Source organism: Podarcis tiliguerta, assembly GCF_965153285.1.
Source record: "Podarcis tiliguerta genome assembly, chromosome: 16".
Taxonomy (NCBI): domain Eukaryota; kingdom Metazoa; phylum Chordata; class Lepidosauria; order Squamata; family Lacertidae; genus Podarcis; species Podarcis tiliguerta.
The window spans coordinates 10,908,271-10,936,122 of record NC_139549.1 but is presented as its reverse complement, the minus strand read 5'-3'; the positions used below and the strand labels follow the sequence as shown (position 1 = coordinate 10,936,122).

The window sequence follows — 27,852 nt, the reverse complement described above, 5'->3', positions numbered from 1 at the left end:
ATCAGCCCTGAGTGCTCACTAGAAGGACAGATCCTGAAGCTGAGGCTCCAATACTTTGGCCACCTCATGAGAGGAGAAGACTCCCTGGAAAAGACCCTGATGTTGGGAAAGATGGAGGGCATAAGGAGAAGGGGACAACGGAGGACGAGATGGTTGGACAGTGTTCTCGAAGCTACCAGCATGAGTTTGACCAAACTGCGGGAGGCAGTGGAAGACAGGAGTGCTTGGCATGCTCTGGTCCATGGGGTCACGAAGAGTCGGACACGACTAAACGACTAAACAAGAACAAGAAGCCACATTCTTCCCCCTCCGTGCCCTCACTTCCTCTCTGCCATGTGGGATCCTTTCAAAAGGAGATCGCTCTACCACTGAGCAGTGGGACCCTCTGCTGATGAAAGTGTGTGGCTCCAGCAACCTCAAAATAATTATTTTTGCGATCAGTAAGTAAAGTTAAAGTGACTCCATCTTTATTTGAACGCTCAATGTGCGTTAAAACAATTTTGACATTACAGGTAGCATTACATATTTGTTAGGTTAGCATTACAGCATTATGCAGTTGTACAACGGTTCAAGTTATTATTTTTTTTCTTACTTTTTTTTGTTTTGTTTTGACACCAAGTTGTAACTTGTCCAAGTTATTTTTTTTTTCTTTTTAATTTTACAATAGACACGAGGTGAAAAGGAAAAAAAAAAAATCCCAACCGAAAATGACCCACATTTGGGAGATATTACAGTGAGGCAGCTGTCAATACATTTTTTAATAAAAACAAACAAACCCCAAACCCGACTGTTATCTGACCCTCTTTATTTCCCCATTATTCCTGAGGAGTAATGGATCTCTTCACATCTGCCCAATAAGCCTAAATCTATTTTAACCCTGAGCACATTTCCTTGACAACAACTTCATTTTTTCCCCTCTTTACAGCTGGAGGAAGGAGAGATGATTTAGGCTTAAGAAAGATGGGTTTTATTTGCATTGAAAAGTGTTTTTTTTAAAAAAAAGCGGGGATAATTAAGATTGATAATTTAAGATGAGCCCTAATCTATCGGTAATTGGGGTCAAAATTGGGTTGAGGAGGAAGGGGGGTGATGTAAGGATTAAGCGTCAGAATGATCAGTTTGAATTCCAAATTCGGCACCAACCTGGCCTTTGAGTGTCTGTCTCTCAATAAATCTTACTCCTGGGCTGGGGGAAACCCTCTTAAGTGTTGCTGTACTACAATTCCCATCACCCCCGGTCATTGAGCCATGGCACTTGGGACAGACGGGACTTGCGGGTATTGAGGCCACCCACCCATTTTACAGCAGTGCTTCATAGCTTACCTTGCAACACGTCCTTTAGGGCAGGCGTTGGTAGGCTTCGGGCTTGTAGGATCAGCATTCGTCACTACTGTGTGCCGCATCCCTAACCAATGGCTAAGCTGGCTGGGCATGATGGGAGTTGTAGTCCAGCAACACTCTCCTGCAGCCTTCCTCAACCTGGTGCCTTCTGGATGTTTCGGACTGCAGCTCCCATCAACCCCAGCCAGCATGAGGAAGGCTGATCTACTGGAACCCTGATAAACCCCCCCCCCAAAAAAATAGTTGCCTAGGCTGGCAGGCGTACCCCCTCCACCCCAAAATTAAACAATAAGGTGCTCAGTCTTTGAATTTGTGGTCAGTACTGGACCCAGGGCCCACTGACAAAAAATGCTAGACTCATTAAAGCAGGTTCATTAATTTCAGTGGGTCTACTCTGAGTAGCACATAGTTGGAGACAACAGCACCCCCTCCAGGGCTCTATTTCTGAGGGGTGAAGTTTATGCTATTAGCTAAGTGAGAAGCTCTTGGCAACCGACTGCAAATCGACGAGAGATCTACCTGGTTTGACAGGAGGTGGAAATGGGGGTGAGCTGGTGCGTCCTGGGAATTGATCCCTCTAGCTCTCCTGGATGGGGGTGGAGGTTTGTATGTGACTCCGTTTCTGGACTGAGAAACTAGAGCAGGCATAGGCAAACTCGGCCCTCCAGCTGCTTTGGGACTACAACTCCCATCATCCCTGACCACCGGTCCTGTTAGCCAGGGATGATGGGAGTTGTAGTCTAAAACAGCTGGAGGGCCGGAGTTTGGGGGTGCCTGAACTAGAGCAAGCATGGAAGGAAACTTAACCCCCAAGGGCTTTTAGGGAGGCAAGGGCTGGGTTTCCAGTAGTCTTCCTTCTCCCCCAAAGTTGCATCCCATGTTAGAGCTCCACGGAGCAGACCCATTGAAACTGATGGACAGAACTCCCTTAGGCCCCTAAATTTCAATGGGTCTCCTCCGAGTGAAATAGAGCTACCTCCCACGGGACTGTGCTGAGACAGTTCACCTCTCTGCGGCCAAGGTGCCTCCCCACCACTGAAACGATTTCTCCTAGTTTTTGTTTTAAAGTATGATACAGTATTTACAGCATACAGGGCACAGGATGAGTTAAGTGCATGGATGTGACTTGGTGAATACTGAAACACCCATTTCCCACGTGCCTTCCCCCTTAACTTGGATCTGCCTTGCTTCCCAAATGGCTTACGGGTTGGTCCTGGGAAAGGAGGCTGGGTAGGGGAGATTGACTTTTCTTTCAGCGCTATCTGTTGATGTGGAAGTTGCAGACTTCTGGGTGACGCAGAGCTCTTCAGCACACGATCTTGCCCTGTCTGGGGTTGGCTTCCATGTCAGCTTGAAAGCTTGCGCACTCCGTCACCAATAAATGTTGGTGAGGCATTTCAGGTGCCCAGAATGTTGCAAGGGGAGGTTGTGGAGCTGGAAAATCCTTGCTTAGATATAGATCTCCAGTGGCTATTTATTTCTGTCGGCTGATCTAGCTGTGAAGCATGCATGGGAAGCCGACCAGGCTCTAATTAATGACAACAGTAATAGTAAATAAACATGGGTGGTGGGATCTTTGTGAGAGTTACCTGCTTGCCACCCTTGTAGGCATTAGGATCAATGCACATGCAACCCTGTCTAGTCGCCTATTGGCAGGGCCGGGTCTGCTACATCAGTAGCCTGCACCACTGCTTCAGGTGGCACAGCTCATGGGGCACTTTCCTGCTTGAGATGAGCAACACCTAAGAGGCCTGCTCTCCAGTCATGGTAGAGGCTTGGCTTGAAAGATTAAGAGGATGCCTCCTGGTCCAACTCCAAATGAAGTCTTTTTTTTTTAAAGAGGCTGCTTTGGAAGTGGATGGAGTAGAGAGCACCTTGCAGTGTTCTGGACAACGAGGACAAATGAATTATTCCAGGATCCTGTTTTACAGGGAGGGAATTGCTTTCAGCAGCAGTTATAATTCACAGGAACCATTTCCATCCACTCTGAGATCTCTCTGATCCAAGACAGATTCCCCCAAACCATTGCAGGTACACCAACAGCATTAGATCACCCAAGTCACAAAGAATTGCAAAGAATCAACAGGAAGGGGGTGGGCAGACGATGTCAACAAAGAACCAGCGATTCAACACCAGAATCCAATATTATTATTATTATTATTTTAAAAAAGAATAAGTTGGGAGAGAAGCTGAATAGGCCAATTGAGGTGAGTTACCAACAAATACAGTTCAGCACAAAACACGACTTTCATAGTGACAGATAAATCGTATTAAAAACTGTACTTTTGATATTGGTAAAGTTATATTATTATTTTTTTGTGGTTTTTTTTTTAACTTTTGTATTCGGCATGCAACAGTGCGGTTACACCTTTTTATTTTATTATATATATTTATATATATATATATGTTTTGTGGTATTTATTAAAATTAATGCTCTTTTTTTTGTTAGGTTTTATTTTTTTTAACTTTTTGTAAGTTCCTTTTTTCCCCTTTTTCTTTTTTTAAGAACTTTTAGTGTGCCCTGCAAAAGTTAAACATCACTAGAGAGAACCGATCAGCTGCTTCGTACGGAAACCTTTAAGTTTCTACGACTAAGACGGAAGGCGGGAGGAAGAGGAGGAGGAGGAGGAGGAAATGAAAGGCCAAGTGTCTGTTTGCGCAGGGGCGTCTGGTGCAAGCGCCCGGTGCCCCCCCGCTCACCCTGCTAGTATTCGCTCAAGCTGTGCCATTTGGCGATCTGCTTCCTGGGGCTCTCGCACACTTCCCGCCAGTGTTCCACGCCGCCCGCCGTGACGCTGTGCGCTCCCAGGATCAGCCGGCCCACCACTTCGTTTTTCGTGGTGCGGTCGAAGTCGATGACCAGGAATTCGATGCTGACGTCCGGGAGGAGATCCACGGGGATGTCGTAGATGAAGGATTCGTTGAAGACGGGGTTCAAAGTGCACTTCTTGACATGAGTTTTCTTTTTGGCTATGCGCTTTCTGCCGTAGTACACGTTCACCTTGACGTAGGGGTCTGCCGGAAAGAAGGGACAGGAGCCAGACAATAACACAGGCCAATAACTGGCGGTACCACCCGAGCGGGATTTTGGGGGACAGAACTCTGGGAACTGCCCCCTCAGCAGAATGAGCAGGGACCCCCCTCACCCTAATTGGAGTGGGATTGGCTCACCATGTTTATGAAGAAAGTAAAGGAATAATGATGATGATAATAATTTTTTTATTATTTATATCCTGCCCAGAGTGGTTGGGTTGCCCCTGGCTTCCAACATATATAAGGTAAAGGAACCCCTGACCATTAGGTCCAGTCTTGACCGACTCTGGGGTTGCGGCATTCATCTCGCTTTATTGGCCGCGGGAGCCGGCGTACAGCTTCCGGGTCAAGTGGCCAGCATGACTAAGCTGCTTCTGGCGAACCAGAGCAGCGCACGGAAACACCGTTTACCTTCCCACCAGAGTGGTACCTATTTATCTACTTGCACTTTGACGTGCTTTCGAACTGCTAGGTTGGCAGGAGCAGGGACCGAGCAACGGGAGCTCACCCCGTCGCGGGGATTTGAACCACCGACCTTCTGATTGACAAGTCCTAGGCTCTGTGGTTTAACCCACAGTGCCACCCACGTCCCTCCAACATATATAAAACATAATAAAACTCTAACCATTAAAAAAAATCCCAATACAGGACTGCCTTTAGGTGTCTTCTAAAAGTTGTAGGGTCTCAGCCGGCATACCAGATGGAGCTGGTAAACAGCTGCCCTGAACACATCAGAATAATAGAATTGTAGAGTTGAAAGGGACCCCAAGGGTCATTCAATATACCTGTATACCTGAAGGAGCGTCTCCACCCCATCGTTCAGCCCGGACACTGAGGTCCAGCACCAAGGGCCTTCTGGTGGTTCCCTCACTGCGAGAAGCCAAGTTACAGGGAACCAAGCAGAGGGCCTTCTCGGTAGTGGCGCCCGCCCTGTGGAACGCCCTCCCACCAGACATCAAAGAGATAAACAACTACCTGACATTTAGAAGACATCTGAAGGCAGCCCTGTTCAGGGAAGTTTTCAATGTGTGACATTTTAATGTATTTTTAATCTTTGTTGGAAGCCGCCCAGAGTGGTTAGGTAAACCCACCCAGATGGGCGGGGTACAAATAATAAATGATTATTATTAAAATTATTATTATTCAAGCCCAAACCCTTGCAAACCCAGGTAGGGATGAGAAAGACCTGGAGAGAGCAGCCTGAGACTCTGCAGAGATGTTTTTAAGCAGAAGTTGGATGGCCATCTGCCATGGATGCTCCCTTCCAACTCTATGCTTCTGTGAATCAATGTTTCTATGATTGTAGACAATGCTCAGATTTCAGCCAGACCAAGGATCTGATTCAGTATAAGGCGGATTCCTGGAGGAACGTGTGTCCCTCCAGACGGGACTCCAACTCCCATCATCCTTGGCCTTTGGTCATGCTGGCTAGGGGCTGATGGGAGTTGTAGTCCACCATCAATCAGGAAGGCCACAGTCTTCCCCAATCCCTGGCTTCTCTCGTATGTTCCCAAGTCCTGGAATGGGGCTGAAGGTAAAAACATAAGAAACAGACCAAAGGTCCATTTAGCCTGGCCAGATGTCTCCAGGAAGCTCAGAACCTGGGCCTGAAGGGCAACAGAATCTCTCCCATGATGTGCCCCTAACAACTAGTATTCAGAGATATACTGCCAATCCACATGGATGTTCTGTTTAGCCCATGGCTAAGACCTCTCCTCTTCTAGGAATTTGTATGATGGCAGAGTTTCTAGGGCGTGGGTGGGGACCCTGAAAAGCAAGCAGCTCAAGATGAGGCAAGCCAAACCATAACCCCAATCTCCTAAACATAAGGTCGCTATCTCAAGAGGAGAACGTTTTCCTCCCTGACATTCTGTTAGGGGTTCGTGAACCAGAGTTCGCGTTGAGGGAGGTAACTGAAAAATAAAGCAAAGACACTGAACGTTGCGATCCTGGTCTGCGCAAGTCAGGGATGGAGAAATGCCAACTATGCCATGCTATCCAGCCCTCTGGAGTCTCTTCAGACCACGCCCCCTCTTCCCAGGCCACGCCCCTCACCAGCCCTGCTCCGCACCTTCCTCGAGTGCTCTTTGCCTAGCTGGAATTTGTCCTCGAAAGGTATGAACATCAAACGAAGGAGCAAGTTGTTTCTTCGGGGCTTTACATTTCAAACACCCTGGAGATGTTGGGGTGTGGTTTTTTTTAATGCTTAGGGCACTTCACAGTGCCATCTTTTTGGGCTGCCACATAGAAGAGGGTAAAGAGATGTTCTTTGCTGCTGTCCTGGCCAGGACTAGATCTAGTGGGCTTCAGTTGCAGGAAAGCAGATTTGGGGCAAACATTGGGAGAAAGGGATGGCTGCCTTCCGATCTCTCCAAGGATGCACAGGATTCATAAACTGGCTCAGATTGCAAATGGGAGGGAGGGAGAAACTCAGTTTGCATTTAAAGGCGGACCTAAAAAATCTGCGTTCTCTGAAACTACGTGAATTGAAGCACAGCCATCCTTTGTACTTCTCAAAATTTTGCAGCACTGTGTGTTCTCCAACAATGTGTACGAAAATGCACGTACCAGGTGTGCATAAAATTGCACACAAAAGTGGGGAAATTGCTTTGCAAAATGCATCTATTAGGCAAAACTGCAAACAAAACTGGGTTTATTGGGGGGGGGGGAATTGCAGTAGAATGCTGACAGGTTTTCACTTATAAAAAGCAAATCACTGCAGAAATGCAGGGAACCTGGATTTAAGGTTAGGTGAAAAAATGAGAGACCGAGAGGAACCAAAATGAACAGATCCATCCCTCACTAAAAAGTAACACGAACCAAAGAGCGTTCAAAGGGGCACACAAGGAAAACATGGAGTTGAGGTGGAGTAAATAGCTTCTACCTGAGAGGCCGGTGATGTCCATCTTGGGCAGATGTCTCGCCTTCAAAACCACCACAGTCATCCTCTGGGCGACAGGATGGTAAGACAAGGAAACCTGCAGCTCCCCTCTGCTGACGCATTTCTGGAAAGAGATAAGGTCGCACACCCTCAGAACAACAGACCCCAAAGAGCCCTGGCCACCCTCAGGTCCACCCATCCGCTTCTGCAAATAATCATCTAGAAAGGGTCAGCTGAAGGAAGCCAGTGGGGAAGGAGAACATAAGAAGGCCCATCTAGTCCAACAACCTGTTTCTACAGCAGTTGTTGTTATTAATTATTATTATTATTATTATTATTATACAGAACAATGGCATGACACAGTACAAGATAGCTTCCGGTCAATATAGGTAACGCCGAGCTAGGGGGACCCTTGACCTAACTTGATATACAGTGGTACCTTGGATTAAGAACTTAATTCGTTCTGGAGGTCCATTCTTAACCTGAAACTGTACTTAACCTGAAGCACCACTTTAGCTAATGGGGCCTCCCGCTGCCGCCGCACCACTGCTGCACAATTTCTGTTCTCCTCCTGAAGCAAAGTTCTTAATCCGAGGTACTATTTCTGGGTTAGCGGAGTCTGTAACCTGAAACGTATGTAACCCGAGGTACCGCTGTAGTGAAGGCGCATGCCTTTATGTCAATCAGCAGGGAGTTCAAAAGTATGAACCTGTGAGACCAGGGTTGTCTTTGTCTTTTTCGTTTGAACGCATGTGCTCATTTGTTTTACGCATTGTACAGTGGTACCTCAGGTTACAGATGCTTCAGGTTACAGACTCCGCTAACCCAGAAATAGTACATCAGGTTAAGAACTTTGCTTCAGGATGAGAACAGAAATCGTGCAGTGGCGGCGGGAGGCCCCATTAGCTAAAGTGGTGCCTCAGGTTAAGAACAGTTTCAGGTTGAGAACGGACCTCCGGAACGAATTAAGTTCTTAACTCAAAGTACTACTGTATAAGACTGCTTCCCATGTTCCTATTTAAAATCAGCTCTTTGTGCAGAACAATGAGGACTAGAATCTTGTATTTCTTAGAGGAAGGGCTGTAGGTCAGTGGGAGAGCACCTGCTTGACGCGAAGAACTTCCTAGGTTCACTCCTTCAGGTAGGGCTGGGAGAGACCTGTCACCTGCAGCCGTGGAGACCCGCTGCTGCCAGTCAGTGCGGGTAACCCCCCGCGGGGTCTAGATGGACTCTGTCTAAGGCAGCTTCCTATGGCCCACCTTTGAAGGGGACCAGAATCCTGACCTCCTAGGAAAGAGCAACTTCCCCACCACCACCACCTTAAAAAGCAGGTTCGAAATCGCCAGCGAACTCTGCAATCTGGGAGGGTGTGGCGTTTTCTTGTTTACATCCTCCGTGCTTCCGCTGTGGCCTTAAATGCTTTCCAGTGTTAGATGACTTGTCCGTAGTGAGTAGGTCATTTCTCCTTCTTTTTTAAAGGAAAGACATGGCTGTGTTGAAAGGGAGTTAATACAGTGGAAATAAAGCAGAGCCTTGCCAAGTGTTTTAAAAAAGCCGTTGTTAAGGCTGTGAATAGCAGGCCGGGTTGCCATGGCCGTCGTGTCCTAGATTCGGCATTTTGGGAACTGCCCGGGACTATTGAGTTAAGGTTTGTCTAAAGCCATTCCTCCTCCTTTCCTTTCCTCCCAGAATCACAAGTGGAAAGTGCACAGTTCGGGCCAACCGACTCTTCGCCATCTGCACCATACAGTAGTACCTCGGTTTAAGAACTTAATTCGTTCTGGAGGTCCGTTCTTAACCGGAAACTGTTCTTAACCTGAGGTACCACTTTAACTAATGGGGCCTCCCGCTGCCACCGCATCCTGTTCTCATCCTGAAGCAAAGTTCTTAACCTGAGGTACTATTTCTGGGTTAGCGGAGTCTGTAACCTGAAGCGTCTGTAACCTGAAGCGTCTGTAACCTGAGGTACCACTGTATATTTAAAGCACTCTTCTGCTTATTTACGTAGTCGTGGCTTCTTCCCCCAAAGAACCCTGGGAATTGTAGTTTGTTGTGGGCATTGAGATTTGTTAGGAAATGCCCCTACTCCCCTCACAGAGCTGCTGTTCCCAGTATGGTTTAGCAACCAATCCCTCTTCCTGGGGAATTGTAGCTCTGCGAGGTGAATGGGGGAGTCTCATAATGACTCTCAGTGCCCTTAACAAACTACAGCTCCCAGGATTCATTGGGGTGGGGAGCCATGACTGTGATCAAGGCTAGTGGGCGTTGGAGTCCAGCAATGTCTGTAAGGCCTCACGCTGGCTGGCCCTGCTCCATTTCACTGTAGGGGCACTGTCAGGAAACATGCATGAGGCTGGTTCGGATGTTGCACCAGACGTGAGACAGACCCTCTCTCCTCCCCTCATCCACAGTGATTCCCCCTGCCCAGGCTTTCCTGCTTTGAGGCATCTGAACCAGCAAAGTCTGGTTTGCACATTGGGATTGGAAACTAGGGCCCCATCTGCACTATACAGTGGTACCCCGGGTTAAGTACTTAATTCATTCTGGAGGTCTGTTCTTAACCTGAAACTGTTCTTAACCTGAAGCACCACTTTAGCTAATGGGGCCTCCTGCTGCTGCCGCGCCGCCGGAGCACGATTTCTGTTCTCATCCTGAAGCAAAGTTCTTAACCCAAGGTACTATTTCTGGGTTAGCGGAGTCTGTAACCTGAAGCATCTGTAACCTGAAGTGTATGTAACCTGAGGTACCACTGTATGTTTAAAGAGCTCTTACACCATCTTAACAGTTATGACTCCCTCCCTGCAAAAAAAAAAAAAAAAAAGGAATCATGGGAACTGTAGTTTATTATGGGCACTGAGATTTCATATGAAGCTCCCTATTTGATTCCCTCCCTCTCTTTCTTTTTTCTTTTCCTTCTCCTCCTGCGATGAGGCTACATTTTAATATTTTAATGTTTCAATATTTTAATGTTGTATTTTAATTTTGTTTTTAAGTTGTAATCATTCAACTTGTTTTTATTATTGCTTGTAAGCTGCTCTGAGCCCGGCCTTGGCTGGGGAGGGCGGGGTATAAATAAAAATTATTATTATTATTATTATTCCCCTTGCAGAGCTACATTATTATTATTTTTTGCGAGGGGGGGGCGACCAAAGTTGAATTTGAGCTATTTTTTTAGGGAAATTGGCAAAAGCGACACTGCTGACATGGGTTGTAATACGTCCAGATTTCCCCAGGCATTTTGCAGATTTCTGCCCAGACACTGCTTCTGACTACAGTATTCTGGGTATGTCTAGACCACGGGTCTGCAACCTGCGGCTCCGGAGCCACATGTGGCTCTTTTACACCTTTGCCGTGGCTCCGGGGCGGATACTAGCGAGGGGAGGAGGCGCATTGTGCGTCCCGACACTCCCCACTGTGGCGGGCGTTGTACTGGCTGTGACGTCGCATGGGGGCGGTGCGTGGGTTAGTCACGCACCGTCCCGACGTTACCTTCCCGCCCACTGTCAGATCGCGGCTCCGGAGATATATTTGTTTTAAATGTCGCAATGGTTTTGCGGCTGGCTCCCAGTTTTTTTCCCTTCGGAAACAGGTCCAAGTGGCTCTTTTTGTCTTAAAGGTTGCAGACCCCTGGTCTAGACGTATGGCAACCCTAGGAAGGGGGCCTTGGAAGTTGCTCTAGCGTAAGCATGGCTGGTGTTTAGTGGCGCCAGAGCTGAAAATGAATGGGGCCATCGCTTCTCCCTCTCCTTCTGTCACCCCCTTTTCTCTCTCTCTCTCTTTGTCACACTTTCTCCTTCTGTCTTCACAAGTGTCTGAAATGACCACTGCCACAGGCTGTACTCCCCTCCTCCTCCCATTACCAGTTTTCCTCGCCATATTTTCCTCTCCCTCCTCTTCTCCCATTGAAGTCTCTTCCTACACACACACACATGCCCTAAGGTCAAGGGCCTTCCAAGCCTCTCTGCCCACCTTTTGGGACTCTTGGAAACATAGGAAGCTGCTTTTCACTGAGTCAGACCATGGGGTCCACCCAGCTCAGTACTGTCCACACTGATTGGCAGCAGCTCTCCAGAGTTTCAGGCGGGGAGGGGGGCATTCCCAGCCCTACCTGGAGATGCTGGGGACAGAACCTGGGACCTTGTGACAGTTGCTCTACCACTGAGCTACAGACCCATGCTGGCTAGGGGCTGGTGAGAGACATAGTCCAACAATATAGGCCATGAGCTCCTCATCCCTGCTTTGTAAGTGCATTTAATGTGTGATCCCTGACTGGCTGGGACATGTGTCTAGGAGAGGAGTGTGGAAGCTGTGGCTCTCCAGGTGTTGCTGGACTCCAGTCCCCAGGATCTCTGAACTGTTGGCTGTGGTGGCTGAGGCTGATGGGACATGGAGAGCCACACAGATTTCCCACCCCCACCTCTTTTGACTCTGATAGTGAAAACCTTCCCCGCCGCCCCTACCAGCAAAGTACAGTGGTGCCTCGCAAGACGAAATTAATCTGTTCTGCGAGTTTTTTCGTCTTGTGAATTTTTTCGTCTTGCGAAGCACCACTGTGCATTGATGGTTTCCCATAGGAATGCATTGACGGTTTCCCATAGGAATGCATTGACGGTTTCCCATAGGAGTGCATTGACGGTTTCCCATAGGAATGCATTGGCAGTTTCCCATAGGGAATGCATTGACAGTTTCCCATAGGAATGCATTGACGGTTTTTAAAAAAAGGCGCAAGACGTTTTCGTCTTGCGAAGCAAGCCCATAGGGAAATTCGCCTTGCGAAGCAACTAAAAAAACGAAAAACTTTTTTGTCTTGCGAGGCATTCGTCTTGCGAGGTACCACTGTAAAGCGGACACTCGGGTTGCGAACGTGATCTGTGCGGATGCACGTTCGCAACCCACAGCATTCACAACCTGCAGCGGTGCGTATGTGCATGCTCAGGTTGCGATCCAGTGCTTCTGCGCATGCGCGAAGCGCGATTTAGTGCTTCTGTGCATGTGCGACCGCCGAAACCCGGAAGTAACCCATTCCGGTACTTCCGGGTTACGGTGGTCCGTAACCCAAAAAAAGACAACCTGAAGCGTCTGTAACCTGAGGTATGACTGTAGTTTGCAAAGGCATCAGTTTAAATTCCTTGCAACTTCATTTGTAGGGTGGGAGTCCTAATCACTGGTCATGCTGGCTGGGGCTGATGGGAACTATTGTCCAAAAACATCGGAAGGGGGAAGGCAGAAAAAGGGAGCCTTCATTGGATTGGCTTCCTGTTGTCTCAAGGAGCTGTCCCTGGTCCTGAAAGAGGCAACTCCTAACTGCTTGCCTGTAACTCACTTTCTCATCCCTCTCTGCATCTTAAGAACAGCCCGCTGGCCCGTCTCTAGTCCAGCATCATGTTTTCCCAGTGGCGAATCAGATACCCATTATGGGAAGCCCACAAGCAAGACGTGGCAACATTTCCAGTTCTCAGCCGCAGGAATAACTGCATGCCAGTCGCTTTCTGTTCCAGTGTCAATTGCTTTCTGACTTCGCTCGAGGGGAGGGGGACCCCCTCCCCATCACAGATCCTTAGACCAGCTAAAACGGGGCAATAGTTGCAACTTGGAAGCCAGACAGAAGCAAGGGAAGTTTAACTGTCCAGAAAACCTGACAGCAAGACCCAGCAGCTGGTTTATGAGCCCAAAGATTTTATTTCCCCCCCTCTAATTGTGCAGAGAGGTGTGTCATCCCATTGAAGCAGGATTTATGTATTTATTTGAAAGCCACCCATCCTGCCTAATTAAAGAAACGTCTAGACAACTTAAAGCGGAAGCCTAAGAGCTGCCAGAGGAGCTTTCATTCGTGCCAGATATGAAGAATCTCTGGTGTGGCCCTCTAGACCTCTCCAACTGGCCCTTGGGTTTCTCCACATTGGCCCCTCTTGCAAGGGCTGCTAAGAGTTGGAGTCCAACAGCAGTGTGGAGCCAGTGTGGTGTAGTGGTTAAGAGCGGTAGTCTCGTAATCTGGGGAACCAGGTTCGCGTCTCCGCTCCTCCACAAGCAGCTGCTGGGTGACCTTGGGCCAGTCACACTTCTCTGAAGTCTCTCAGCCCCACTCACCTCACAGAGTGTTTGTTGTGGGGGAGGAAGGGAAAGGAGATTGTTAGCCGCTTTGAGACTCCTTCAGGTAGTGATAAAGCGGGCCACAGTGTCACACACAGCATCTAAAGGGCCACAGGCTTCCCATCACTGCAGCAGACCACTGAACCAGAGGAAACTATCTTTTGCGGAGTCAGAACATTAGCCCATCTAGTTCAGTATCACCTGCACTGACCTGCAAGAACTGTCCAGGATTTCAAATGCAGAATCTCTCCCAGCTCTATCTGCAGATGCTGGCATTGAACCCGGGACAGTTTCCCTGCCACTGTGCTATCCCCCCCACCCCCAAAAAAATCTGCCTGTTACGTTTGTTTGGGATCTAAGCACACACACAGAGAAAAAACACATTAGATTGTGTATTGCCTGAGCAAAAATCCACATCCTGTTTATCTGTCGTAATGTAGCCCAGTTTCCCAAAGCGCCCTCCTCCATAGTGCTGATCTGGCTGCTTTCCAGCTACCACTTTGAAGGCGGCTGACCCCAATCCTTGGTCTGATTACTGTCCTTGCCAGCTCTGCGCTTGTTTGCATTATTGCTCGCGCTCCCGGGGAGTCTGCCGCTTCCGCTGGCTGGAACAATGCCTTGCAAAATCCCAGGTTACAGAACAGATGTTCCTCCACTTCTAAAGAGGAGGAGGAAGAGACATGCCCAGAAAACTGGAATCGCACCGTTCTGAGCTTGAGATGCATCCTCTCATGCAGAACCCAGGAGTTTCAGCGGAATGCAAGGAATCTGCAGTTAGGAAAATATGAAACAGTCCTTCTGGACCAGGCAGAAAAGGCCTGTGCTCGGACAAGAGCTCTCTTTGGATCTCCTGAGAACAGCCCCAGTTGCTGCTGTGGTGAACCTTTGCCTTGTCTCCAATTCCCAGAGGTGCACAGTTACCGTATTTTTTGCTCTATAAGACTCACTTTTTCCCTCCTAAAAAGTAAGGGGAAATGTGTGTGCGTCTTATGGAGCAAATGCAGGCTGCGCAGCTATCCCAGAAGCCAGAACAGCAAGAGGGATCGCTGCTTTCACTGCACAGCAATCCCTCTTGTTGTTCTGGCTTCTGAGATTCAGAATATTTTTTTTCTTGTTTTCCTCCTCCAAAAACTAGGTGCGTCTTATGGTCTGGTGCGTCTTATGGAGCGAAAAATGCGGTGATACTTGTTCCCCAACAGCACAAAATGACACAATGGAATTCACGTCCACACGAGGCAGCGATGGCCACCAGCTTGGAGGGCTTTCAGAGAGGATGAGACAAGTCTGTGGGATGCTTTCCCCGGGGAGACATGCCTGGCGCCATCCCTGTCGACCCCTGGGAGCCAGGCTGATACCTTTTGTTTACTCCGACCTTTGGTTATTTAATGTTGCCTCATGCACTGGTGCTCATCTTTCAGTTGGGGGTGGCTAGGACTTCTCCTTATTAATATGTTACTGGGTGAGCATCTTAATGCATTTTGTATCGTTCCTGGTTCTATTCTTTTATTTTTTTTCTGGTTTCAGATCGTTTTTACGTGTTGCATTTTATCCTATCAAGTGACACTCTGATGCTTTTGTATAAAGCGGCTGGTGGGTATAATAACCAGCGCTGTTGAAGCTGCCACATATTACTTGGTCTGCATTTGTAAGAAAATCCATCTTTTTTAATGGGGCTACATCCATACTTTGGAAGTCCTTGCCTGTTGAGAGGCGCCTTTGCTGCACTCATTTCAGCACCTGCTAAAAACATTCATTTGTTTAGGCAAAGTCTATCGGCACATAAAATGTCAACATGTGTTTTAATCTGCTTTTTAGCTTATTGTTGGTTTTAATTATTATTGAATACTTTAAATTGTATTTTACTGTATAACTACGCTGTGTAAATATGACTGTATTTTACTAGTGATTTCATTGTTTTATTCGTTTTGTGAACCACTTTGAGGTTGCTGGGTGTTTGTTTTTTTACAATCAAGCAGTATATAAAATTTGTGAAATAAAATAAATGAAAGATTCACTACGGATCAGGCTATCACTGGTTCCTAGCCATGATGGCTGGCTGCTCCCTGCACTGTTGGTGGCAGTCTACTACTTAATAGTCCCAGGTGGGGAGAGTTGCTGCTGCGCTCAGACCCTGCTTTTGGGTTTCCTTCCCTTTAGGGTAGTGTTTCTTGAACCTGGGCTTCCTGCTGCTGTTGGACTATGTAATTCCCACCATCCCTGACCACTGGTCCTGCTGGCTAGAGATGATGGGAGCTGTAGTCCAACAACATTGCATTAAGGTATCTGGTTTTTTGCTGCTAGAACAGGGTGCTGGACTTGAGAGGGGCAGTCCTGGTCCATGTCACAGACCAGGTTCCCTTGGCTCTTGCATCAGCACACCTGTCTTGTGGGTCCTACCAGCAGGTACAACCCCTACTGATGGTTCACAGCCCCCTCACCCCCATCCCAATCGCCTGGACACCAATGGCGAGGACAGGGCATGGAGCAACATAAGCGCGTGCTTAGGGCATCAAGGGAAGGAGGGCACCACATAAATTTTCCACGGCCAGATTTACTACAGTGCAGCTGAACCAGGTTCCGCGAAAAAGGCTCCCGCAATAAATGAAGAAATTACATACAAATATTACAGACGATTCGGCTGGGCGTCCATTTTCTCAGTTGATGTATATTTAAGAAACCCCAACAGAACAACTATGCAACAAGGCAGGCAAGATGCCTTATCTCTACTAAGTGTAGAAGCAGATGCGTTACATAAGGATCTGATCAAAGACTTTGCAATTAGAAAAATGAGGAGAAATATAAATAAATAAATAAGGTGAAAGCATGCAAAAAAAATGTTATTTTCCATCTTACTGTAGGTTTCTTTTTGAAAAACCATTTTCTAGTTTGTTATTGTTTATATTTTGAATTTGATATATATGGGGGTGCCAAAATCAAAAGCCTAGGGTCTCTAAAGGTCTTGTAGAAGGAAAAGGAACTTGGACAGTCCCCCTAGTGAAACCCCCGGGTCCCAAGTCCCCTACCTGTATATTCCTTTTGATGATCTCCCTGGTGAGCTGGACCTTCCCTGTGCTTGGGTCCACCCCGGCGAGCGGCACCATCACCTCCCCGATGACGTCGTCTCGAGAGAAGCGGTCGAAGCTCAGCACCAGGAAGTGGAGGACCAGGTCCTGGAGCTGGCTGTAGGGGATCCCGTAGAAGGTGAAGGTCTCGTCGAAGACGGGGTCCAGCGTCTTGCGGAGGACGCGCGTCTTGACCCGGTGCCTCTTGTCGGGCAGGATGGTCATCTTGATGTAGGGGTCAGAGCCTTGGTTTTGCTCGTCCATGACCGGCAACCCGCGGGCTTCTTGGATGGTCACGACCAGAGCTTTCTTGGGGAAGTTGTAGTCCACGGAGAAGGTCAGCGTCCCCAGAGTGACCTCTTCTTCTGGGGAAGAGGGAGAGGAAGGCTTGCTGCCCGCCGGAGTCAAGCTCTGGTCCGGGCTCAACTCGTCCCCATAATCGACTTTGATCGGGAGCTGGTTGACACAAGGAGCTGCGCTGGAGAGCCTGTCAGAGCCCACCAGGCCAGCTTCTGCTGCGTCCACCAGAAGGTTGCCTCTTCCGTCTTTCATGGCAGCTCCCGTCTTGTCTCGCCGGATCCGTATGATTTTCTTCTTGTTGGTCAGGGTCTCTGGGTAGATGCTGATGCCTTTCAGCATGTGGATGAACTTGTAAGGCGGGGTCTTGTGCTTCTTTTCCGCGTGCTGGTGGCAGCAGGTCCACACGAAGACCGTCATGGAGACGGACACCACTAAGACGGTGGCGCCAATCAGGCCCGCCACAATCGGGGAGACATCTGTGGGTGGGGAAGAGTGAGGTGGAGAGGAATGGGGAAGGGAGAGTGGATAAATCAGTGGTTCCCAAACTTTTTTGAGCCATTGGCTCCTTGGTTTCCATAAACTCATCCCCCACTAGGGCTGGGTGACTTCTGGTTTTCAACACTGCGATATCTCACCAGCTAACCACCGCGATATACGGATATATCACAATGCCTGAAATAAGGACTGAGCTATGTAAAGGCATTGGCTGGCTTCACAGTTTTCCCCACATCGTGGTTTTTTACACAGCACCCTTCCCCACCCTGATTTGCGATATATTGTCAAGCCTAAAATTACAAAACCAGCATCATGACATAGATTTGAAACTGGATTTGGACAATATGTCAAAAAAGCATCATTCAGAACACCACTTTGCATGACTTGCTAAGGAAGATAATATCGCCATAACATTGAGAACAGTAACAATTAATTGCACATTTATTCAAAATCCAATTAAAACTATTTAGGTTAATTAATTCAACAAAACTGATGAACTTGATCCACAGATACCGGCTTTTCAAAGTCTGGTAGTCATTTACACCTCCAGCACCCCCTTGCTGCCCATTCGCCTCTTAGGGCTGCCCTAGGTAATCCCAGCGCCCCCTTTGGGGACCACTGGGATGGATAATCTATTCAGCCAGCTGCTCTTTATTTATCCTGAGCTCCAGATGAGGAAAGTCTCCCTGGGGCACCTCACAATTACTAGTCATAAGACAGTCCTTGCCCCCAGGTTTTAAAGGCTACGTACACCCCTTACATTTAAATCACATGCCTTCCCCCCAAGAATCCTGGGAATTGTAGTTTAGCCTTCACAGAATGACAGTTCCCAGCATCCATAACGAACTACAGTTCCCAGGATTCTTTTGGGAGAGCCGTGTGCTCTAAATGTATGGCATGTATTCAGCCTTTAAAGACATGGCACATTCTTTCCCTCAAAGAATTCTGGGCGCTGCAGTTAGTTAAGGGTTGCTGGGAACTCTGTGAGGGCTAAACTACAGCGCCCAAAATTCTTTGAGGGACAAAATGGTCTTTAAAAGGTTTGATGTGGGTGAGACTGCAAGCCCCTGCAGGGGGCAAAACACAGCCCCATCAAGTGTCCCTGTTTTCCAGGGACAGACCCAGATTTGCTGAAGCCGTCCTGGTTTGTGATTTTATCCCGGAATGTCCCACTTTTCCTTAGGACGTCTGTGTTTTCAATGGAGAAATGTCGGAGGGTATGGAGTTATCTGAAGGCAGCTCTGTATAGGGAAGTTCTTAAATGTTTAATGTTTTAGTATTTTTTTGTATATGTTCAAAGCTACCCAGAGTAGCTGGGGCAACCCAGTCAAATGAGGGGGGGGGGGAGTATAAATAGTAAAATGATTATTTTGATGATGATGGAATAGGATGTCCCTATTTTCATTGGATAAATGTTGGAGGGTATGCAGCCAGGTCCACATGCCCTAGGCCTCAGACAAGCTCTGCATGGACCTCTGTAAGCCTTTCAAGTACCACAGGACTCTTAATATATCTTTTAAAGCTGAGTACACACTTATGCCTTCAAAGCCTATTCAAAGCATGCTTTACTTCCGCCAAGCATTCTGCACACTATGTGTAGTTTGATAAGGGTTTCTGGGAATTGTAGTAAACTGCAGAGCCCAGAATTCTTTGAGGGAAATAATGTTCCGGGGATAGCTCAATCGGAGAGCATGAGATTTTTAATCTCAGGGTTGTGGGTTCGAGCTCCACAAAAGATTCCTGCCTTGCAGGGGTCGGACTAGATGCACATATTTTAAGAACACTTCATTAGCATAGGTAAAGGTAAAGGGACCCCTGACCATTAGGTCCAGTCGTGGCCAACTCTGGGGTTGTGGCGCTCATCTCGCTTTATTGGCCGAGGGAGCCGGCGTACAGCTTCCAGGTCATGTGGGCAGCATGACTAAGCCGCTTCTGGCGAACCAGAGCAGTGCACGGAAACACCGTTTACCTTCCCGCCGGAGCGGTACCTATTTATCTACTTGCGCTTTGATGTGCTTTTGAACCACTAGGTTGGCAGGAGCAGGGACCGAGCAACGGGAGCTCACCCCTTCGCGGGGATTCAAACCGCCGACCTTCTGATCAGCAAGTCCTAAGCTGTGTGGTTTAACCCACAGCGCCATTATTGATTGTTAAACCCCATATCAACCATTTTTATTGTTTATGTAGAGAATTATGCAGAAATTATGCTCCCTCTTTGCCATCAATAAACATGCACTGACTGATGGGCCAGATAACTCTTGGGGTCTCTTCCAACTCTGCGATTCTATGATTCTAATGTGCTTTAAAGAACAGTGTGTACAGAGCCTTATTATGAGTGCAGAATACACACACACACACACACAAATATATGCACTGGTGGGATTTAGTATGTGTGAGTAGGGGGTGTCATACTGCTCTCCATGCCTCTAGCTATGAGAAGGTAACCATGGAATTTAATGTTCAAGTCATAACACACAAAAGGGTGACCTCAGCTGTGCTGATGACATCACCCAGATTAACTCAGTGCCTCTTGTTTGTTGGAGAGAACAGAAAGGCCCGGTTATTGCAAGGCACGGCAAAGCAAGCCTGGAACTGATGCGGGGTGTGATTTATTTATTTTTCCTGTGGAAATGATTTGGAATTCTTTTCCCCAGTGCTTTCATTTCCCTCCGATTCCTGCCCACCCCCTCGCCCCAGGCTTTTAATAAATTCATCAGTAACAACGAACAGGAGCCAGCTGTGAATATATTAGGCAAGCTTAGCAGTTTCCAAGCCTCCCCCCCCCCCAACTATTTACTAAAGTATGTTGAATATGCTAAATTAGTTCACTCTCTAAGGCGTGCAAAAAAATCCCTGTGCGAATTACCCTAATTTGCAAGGGCCGGGGGGGGGTAGAAATTCCAGAAAATACACCCTGGTGCAAGAGGACACCCCCTTCTAAAACAAAGCCAAAATCATTAAGAGTAGGCAGCAGGCAGCTGAAAAATAATTAGGGGACACTTTATCCCCCTAGAACAGGGGTCGCCACTGGAAGGGCTGTAGCTCAGTGGCAGAACATAAGCTGTGTATGCGGAAGGGTCCCCGGGATTGATCCTGGCACCTCTAGGTTGGGTTGGGAGATGCCCTCACCTGAAACCTTGAATTGCTAAATTTCAGGCTTTGCATAATCAGTTTTTTTAAAAAAATAAAGGAAACATGGAAAACAGAGTCCGAAGCAAACACTGTCGTTCCAAAGTGGCAAGAATATACTTAATGGCTGCTGCACAGTTATTAGTCACACTGTGTTTGTAAATCTGTGCAGAAATCACTCTATAGTTTTTCATATATGCTAAAAAGTCATGTTTCATTTAGAAGGCATTTCATATGCAAATAGACTTATTGCTACATGCTTTCCTTAAGACTGTTAGATTTAGTTGCAGCATTGCCTATGTCCTGGCATATAATGCAGATGTGGGAGTTTAATATTTCTACTTCCATTTTCCTTATTGCATAAAGACACAGAGTATTAAACTAATGTGAATAAATTATAAGGAGGTAATTCATCTCTTACTTTGTCATTCCAGAATTGAATGAATAAGGCCCATTTCTCAATGAACTTATTTTTGTAATGATTATATGCCACGTTCCTTTCGTATGCTAGTCTTATAATCCACGTGCTTTCCTCAGCCAGTTTATGGGTATTGGGGTTTTTTTATTTTTCCATCGTTGAGCTATGCGTAGTTTCGCCATTGTTACTAATTGCAAATTGCGATTTATAACTATTTACGGGGAGTTAGGGGAGGGGTAGTGCCTCTGTTGGGGGACATGCTGTGCTCTTTCTGGACTAGCTTGTCCACCTTTGGTCCCTACCCTGCACTCAGCTCTCACCTGTGGCTCCCAGAAGCTATCAGCATGTGACAGCAGCCACACCTTGGGATGGGCTTCAACCGGCCAGCTAAACCAGATGAAGGTAGCCGATGGGTCACAAGCCCTCGGTGAGTTAGGGGCTTTTCCTGCATGTGAAGACAGTCTCTTGTGGATTGAGAGGGGCAGATGAGGCTCGTCCACCTGGGAAGGTAGCCCATCTAGGACTGGGGTCAGCAAACTTTTTCAGCAGGGGGCCAATCCACTGTCCCTCAGACCTTGTGGGGGGCCGGACTATATTTTGGAAGGAAAAAAATTATAACATATTCCTATGCCGCACAAATAACCCAGAGACGCATTTTAAATAAAAGCACACATTCTACTCATGTAAAAACACACTGATTCCTGGACCGTCCACGGGCCAGATTTAGAAGGCGATTGGGCTGGATTCGGGCCCTGGGCCTTAGTTTGCCTACCCATGATCTAGGAGAAGGAAACCTCTACCTCCGCTTTCTTTTGGGATATCTCCGGGCAGAGAAAAGGCTAGGGAGTAAATCATACACAAATTGGGACTGAAGTCCCTAAGACGGTTGGATGGCGCCTTGTTCGCCTCCTACCCTGCACTCAGCTCTCACCAGCCAGTGTGGTGTAGTGGTTAGAGCGGTGGACTCGTAATCTGGTGAACTGGGTTCGATTCCCCGCTCCTCCACATGCAGCTGCTGGGTGACCTTGGGCCAGTCACACTTCTCTGAAGTCTCTCAGCCCCACTCACCTCACAGAGTGTTTGTTGTGGGGGAGGAAGGGAAAAGGGAATGTTAGCTGCTTTGAGACTCCTTTGGGTAGTGATAAAGCGGGATATCAAATCCAAACTCCTCTTCTGGCAACTCCTGCACCCAAGCTGGTGCCAAACGTCTTGCTCTGCTTTCCTTTGGACCACATCAGCAAGGCAGAGAGGGGGGTTTTGTTGTTTGGGCAGCCCAGGAGCTCCATACACACTGCCCAGGTTTGCACCCCGGGGAGGTCTGCTAATGCAGAAGTTCGACTTCACCCCCGGAGGCACACTCCATTATATCTCAAGACAGATGGATGCAGGCAACCGTATTTATAACGTCAGATCAAAGCATGCATGACAGGAAATTTTTCAGGTTCCTCAATAGTTCATAACCCTCAAGAATGAACTTTTGCAGACTTTGAGATGTAGATACTGCTCTCTTTTGCATGGGTAGTGCCATTTTGGCTACATGAAGAATAGGCACTCACAGCCTGGATATTGGCAATAGAGGGAATGATGATAAATAATGTGTATGCAAGTGCATATGTGTATATATATATATATATATATATATATATATATATATATATATATGGCTTGGGCCCAGGTTACCCGAAGGACAGTATCGCCCTGTATGAACCTGCCTGGGTGCTAAGGTTCTCTGGTGAGCACCTCACAGTTCCCATCAACATGGTGGTGACACGAGACAGAGACTTTTCTGTGTCTGCACCCATATTGTAGAATTCCCTCCCAAGAAAGGATAGGCTGGCTCACTCCTTGTTATCTTTCTGCTGGCAAGCTAAGACCTCCCGGTTCTGACAACCCAAGTGCAGATGATGATGAGCATTGGGCAATCGGCGTTTTAACATTGGCTCTAAACGCGTTTTATATTGCATTTTAATTTATTGTTTCTAACTAATTTTCATTGCTTTGTATTTTATAATGACATTTTCAAGATTTTGTAAGCCTTCTTGAATCCCAGCTTGGGAGAAAGGCGGGATATAATTACATTAAGCGAGCAAGCAAACAAACAAGCAAACAAACAAGCAAGCACACTCACTCACACAAATCTGCATTCAAGAACGGTGCTCACAAAAACCCAGAAGCTCCCTAATATCACATTCACTTGAACAAACCCATGCAGCCCTTACGGCAACACGTCGCAGATGGAAACATGAACGATCTTGTGTGCATTCTATAATTCTATGTGATTTTGTTATCACCCCCCTATTCTCAGCGTATCTCTCGCTCCCTGACACCGCTTCTCCCCCCGCATACACACTCCCAAACTGCATCTTCTTGAAGTCTCTTCGCTGCTTTTATCATAACAATTTGCATTTTGTTTCCACACACACACACACACACACAAAAACCCCAACCCAACCCGGCACACTTAAGAAAGCTTAAACGCAATACTTAGCTTCACAATGGATCTGGTTGTACTTTGCACAGAACAGCTGCAATTGCAACACATTCAGCAGCCTTCACTATCTGGGTGGGCAGCTACAGTTGCTGACATTTTGTCTCCGTGCATGAACATTAGAATTAAAACACATCTGTGCCTCACCATCCTGGACAATCAGAGATAAAACTTCTAGAAACCCAGTATTTCCCCCAAAATGCAAAATAAGGACAGCATCATCATCATCATCATCATCATTATTATTAGACAGTTACCAGAAATTATGGGCTGTCCCTGATATATAAGGCCTGTTGGAATGCATTCTGCCAATATTGTCAGACTATTGGTCCATCTTGGCTCTGAGCTGTCTAGCACTAACTGGCAACAGCTCTTCAGAATTTTCATTAGCGGACAATTCCCAGCCCTAACTGGAAATGTTGAGGAATGAGTCTGGAACCTTCAAAACAGGTGCTCCACCACTGACCTATGCAGTTCCCTTCTTTTGAAAACTGGCCAAAGCCTGAGCATCTTTTCAGAACTGCTATTGGGGATAGATTTTGGTGGCTGAGTAGGATTGGGCAGCAGCATTTGTTTGCACCTTCTGTATACGTAATCAAACCATGCACATGACCCTTTTTAAATTTTTTTTAAGGCCTCCTGGCTGTAAGGCAAACATATTAGCCTGTGGAACAAGGAGCAGCTAAAACTGCAGACCCTCTAGGTGTCTCTATTTTCCAGGAACAGTCCTGGATTTACAGAAGCTGTCCTGGTTTCTGATATGATCCTGGAATGTTTTGCTTTTCCTCAGGATGTCCCTGTTTTCATTGGAAAAATGTTGGAGAGTGTGGACTTAATGTTACCCCCTGAGCCAAGGAGATAAGTAACTATACAACCTTTAGAAGACATCTGAAAGCAGCCTTGTACAGTATAGGGAAATTTTAAAATGTCTAATGGTTTATTATGTTTTAATATATGTTGGAAGCTGCCCAGAGTGGCTGGGGAAACCATCCCTATTTTTATCAGAGAAATGTTGGAAGTATGCAGTTGTCTAGTGTTGTAATTCCACCATAACAGACACCAGTCTTCCCCTGGGACCCTCCAGATGTTGCTGGACTCCAGCTTCCATCATCCCTGACCACTGGGCCATGCTGGCTGGAGCTAATGGGAACTGAAGTCCAACAATATTTGAAGGGCCCCAGGGAGGAGAAGGCTGTCAGAAGCAATACCGGTTTTCTGAGATTCAGTGGCTATGTGCAATCTTGCACATGCCTACTCAGAAGAACTTCCTGCTGAGTTCAGTGGGACTTACTCCCAGCTAATAAGAAATATGAGTGAAGCCTATATTTCCTTGTGTGTGTGCATGTATGTGCATGTGCCTGATAGTATATGTGTTTGCTAGCTGTATGAACAGGGAAAGGACCATAGGTCAGGGGTAGAGCACCTGCATGGAAGCAGAAGGTCCTAGGTATAATCCTCAGCATCTCCAGGTCGGCCTGAGAATTGTCCCCATGCCTGAAACCCTGGAGAGCCGCTGCCAGTCAGTGTTGACAGTACTGAGATCGATGGACAAATGGTGTGACTCTGTACAAGTTAGCTTCCTATGTTCCTGTGAAACAATATTGCAGGGCACCTGTCACTCCTGCAGCAATGAATTAAAATGATGGGGTGTGCAACAGAAATATTGAATATACCTGCACTGTAAACATCTGCAAAAAAAAGGAGGCTGGATACTAAAGTGCCAACCTCCAAAGCCATCCGCATTTCACAACTCCCATAATAACAATAATAATCCCCCATATGCGTTTTTAAACTCCTCAACAATATCCTCAGTGACGTATGCACACTCTAATTGGGGACACATAATAACATCTGTCTAATCCAGCTTGCTTCTCTTTCAATCCACTTCAGCCATTCCGTCATTAACAACTGGGGTTGCCTCTCTGCTATCACAATGCACACTTTTACAAGAGGTGGAGACCACGTTCTACATTAGTAACTGCAAGTAACCAGAGCCAGGTGCTTATATTTATTCTGGAAGAACTAAATCCAGAATTTAAGACCCTGTGATTTTTGTTGTTGTCGTTGTCGTTCACGTGACTTAACCGGGCAGAGAGGATGCTATCACTTCTGCATCCTTAGTTAGCTTTGGGGGCCGTAGCACAACACAGCCTTCCACCCCAGAGGACAATAAAAGGCTGCACTTTTGGTGATAAAAACATAAATAAACCAGAGGGCTTTAATTAACATAAAACATTCCACACTGGCCTAACAAACCCAGGCAACCTTGATCCTCTCTCTCAGAATTGCCATTGTGTGACAGCAGATGTGTTCAGCATTACATTGTGCACACTAGAATTAGAACATGAAATAAGCTGAGACTTTTCACTGAATGGCACACAGGTAGATTTTTAATACAAACCAAAGGTCCGCAAATACGCCCGAGGATCCTATTCTATTTGCATTTCAGTATATTTTTTTGGGGGGGGATGAATAGCTTTATTTCCCTCCCCCTTCTTGCTTTTATATTCATGCTCCTGCCAGAAACTTTGCTGCAACCTGGCAAAGAGGAGCTGCCTAGAGGCCACGCTGATAGTCCCTGTGGCTCCTTATTGCATGGATTGGAGCAGACAGATGCCGAGAGGCAGTTTAAAAAGCCACTGTTGGATGAATGAGAAGACATCATGATCCCTGGCATAGATGAGAGGCCTCAAACTTCTCCCAGAGGGAACACCCCAGGGAGTCTCAACAATGGAGGTGGGGGCAGCTGCTAGGGTTAGGAAGTGATTTGGTGTCTCTCAGCAAACCCTCAATGGATGGGGTGCAATTACATGGGATGGCTGGGCCAGGTTACAGGCCATCAGGCTAGGGTCTGTGTGGTTTGCAAGCAACGACTTGAGTGAATTTGGGGGGTGAGGAAACTCCATATTTTGCTTGCTCCACAACCTCTGCAAAAAGGGGGTGCATTGAACAAAGGCTGTTTTCTTGCCCACCCTCCCCTCCAAGCTATCTGGGGGCTGGGGCGCTGCCTGGCCCGGAATAGACATCACGTCATCCTGCCCTCCTCCTCCTAGCCACCACAATGTGCACCTGCTCTCTCCTTCCCTTCCACCCACCTCCAGCCCCCCCCCCCAGGAGGAGATCAGGCCAGAGGGCAACGCCTTGCCGCCTCCCCACCCACCCCACATGTGTCCCTCTAAGCATCTCTTCAGAGGGCTCGGATCTGCCCCTGGCACTGACCCAGTCCGCTCCCAAGGCCAGGCACGCCCGTGCAAGGAGAGAGTGGGGGCGGGGAGGTGGGAGAGACGGGAAGGGAGAGACGGGGAAGAGCACGCGAAGACGAATGGTGATGGCACTGGGGATTGGAAAGCCCGGAAGAGACCTGGCCCCGGATTTGGGAGCTGTCATGTGCTCCCACCTCCTCGCAGGGTGGCTGATGCGAAGATTTCCACACTGCCCAAATGCTGATGGGGATATTGTGTGTGTGTGTGTGTGTGTGTGTGTGTGTGTGTGTTTGGAAGGGAAGTGGAATACTGAGTGGTGCTGGGCATTGCTGGCCGCGTGCGCGTGTTGGCCAATGCTGTCAAAACCCAGACAGAGAAGTGTAGACTGGAGGATTATTATTATTTAAATGGAATTAATGGGAACCAAAGAGGCGTGGGAAGCAAGCCGGCAATCTGGCCTTCGAGGCTGCAATCCTATAGCCCTCCTCGCTTAGGAGCAATGAACTCAGCGGGACTTCCATGGATCGGATCGCGCAGTCCAAGAGGGTTTCCGTCCCAACATTGGGGGGGGGGGGGGGGAAGGATCTTTCCCAAACTGCGTGTGGGCTTCTTTGAACGCATTTTTTTTCTCAGCCACACTCAGTCCGAATATCTTAATGTTGCAGCGGGCTAGTGGGGGAGGAGGAGAGAGAGATTTCCCCCTGTGGATCAGCGTTGGCGGTCGGTTCGTGAGCGTGCGCCCTGCTAACGCCGCGCGTTATTTGCACGACTGAATGGTGTGCGTGCTGGTAAGGATGTGGAGAAGCTGTCAACCACCCCCCCCAAAAAAAAACCCACCACCACCCCAGAGATGGAGGCCAGGTGGTCGTGTGACGCTGGTGTGGTGATGCTGCCTCTTCGACGGCGCAAACAAGGCCCTCTCCGGCTGCTGAGCGCGCTGGTGTTTGTAGATGTGCCAGTCGCCACAAGCAAGGATAGAAGGGGAGGCCGGGGTAGAGATGGGACGCTTGCCAAGGCAGAATTATGGTGGCGGGCACGGCCTGAGCGGGGTCCGGCGAGGGTGGCGGTGGCGGAGAGATCAGGATGCCCAGGGAGGCCCGGTGTTTTGCGCTGGAGAGCGGGTGGAGGAGGGGACGGCCAAGGCAAAGAGAAACGGGGCGGGGGCGGGAGAGGGAATTGCGCAGCAGCCTCCCACGGGCCCCACTCACCGAAGCTGGGGCGGACGCTGGCGATCTCTGCCATGGCGGCGCGCGAATGGAGCGGCGGCGACGGCCCGGTGCGCGCAGGGAGGCCCCTTCAGCGGATGCAGCGGCGGCGCTTCTTCCGCGGCCCTGAGGATGCTCCCGACTCCGAGGGATGCAGAAGCTGGCGACTGGTCCTGATGCAGCGCTAGCTCCGCCCGCTTCGAACGA

At 48.0% G+C, this 27,852-nt stretch overlaps 1 protein-coding gene across 1 annotated transcript; it reads right to left on the bottom strand.

Annotated features, from left to right (window-relative positions):
* Positions 1 to 445: 445 nt before the first annotated feature.
* On the bottom strand, positions 446 to 27,852 carry SYT11 (synaptotagmin 11). Its single transcript, XM_083418587.1, has 4 exons — positions 27,649 to 27,852; positions 16,369 to 17,183; positions 7,256 to 7,379; positions 446 to 4,356 (listed from the first exon to the last, which is right to left on the bottom strand). Exons 1-4 carry the CDS (start codon positions 27,680 to 27,682, stop codon positions 4,046 to 4,048), a joined length of 1,284 nt encoding a protein of 427 aa, XP_083274713.1. The 5' UTR covers positions 27,683 to 27,852; the 3' UTR covers positions 446 to 4,045.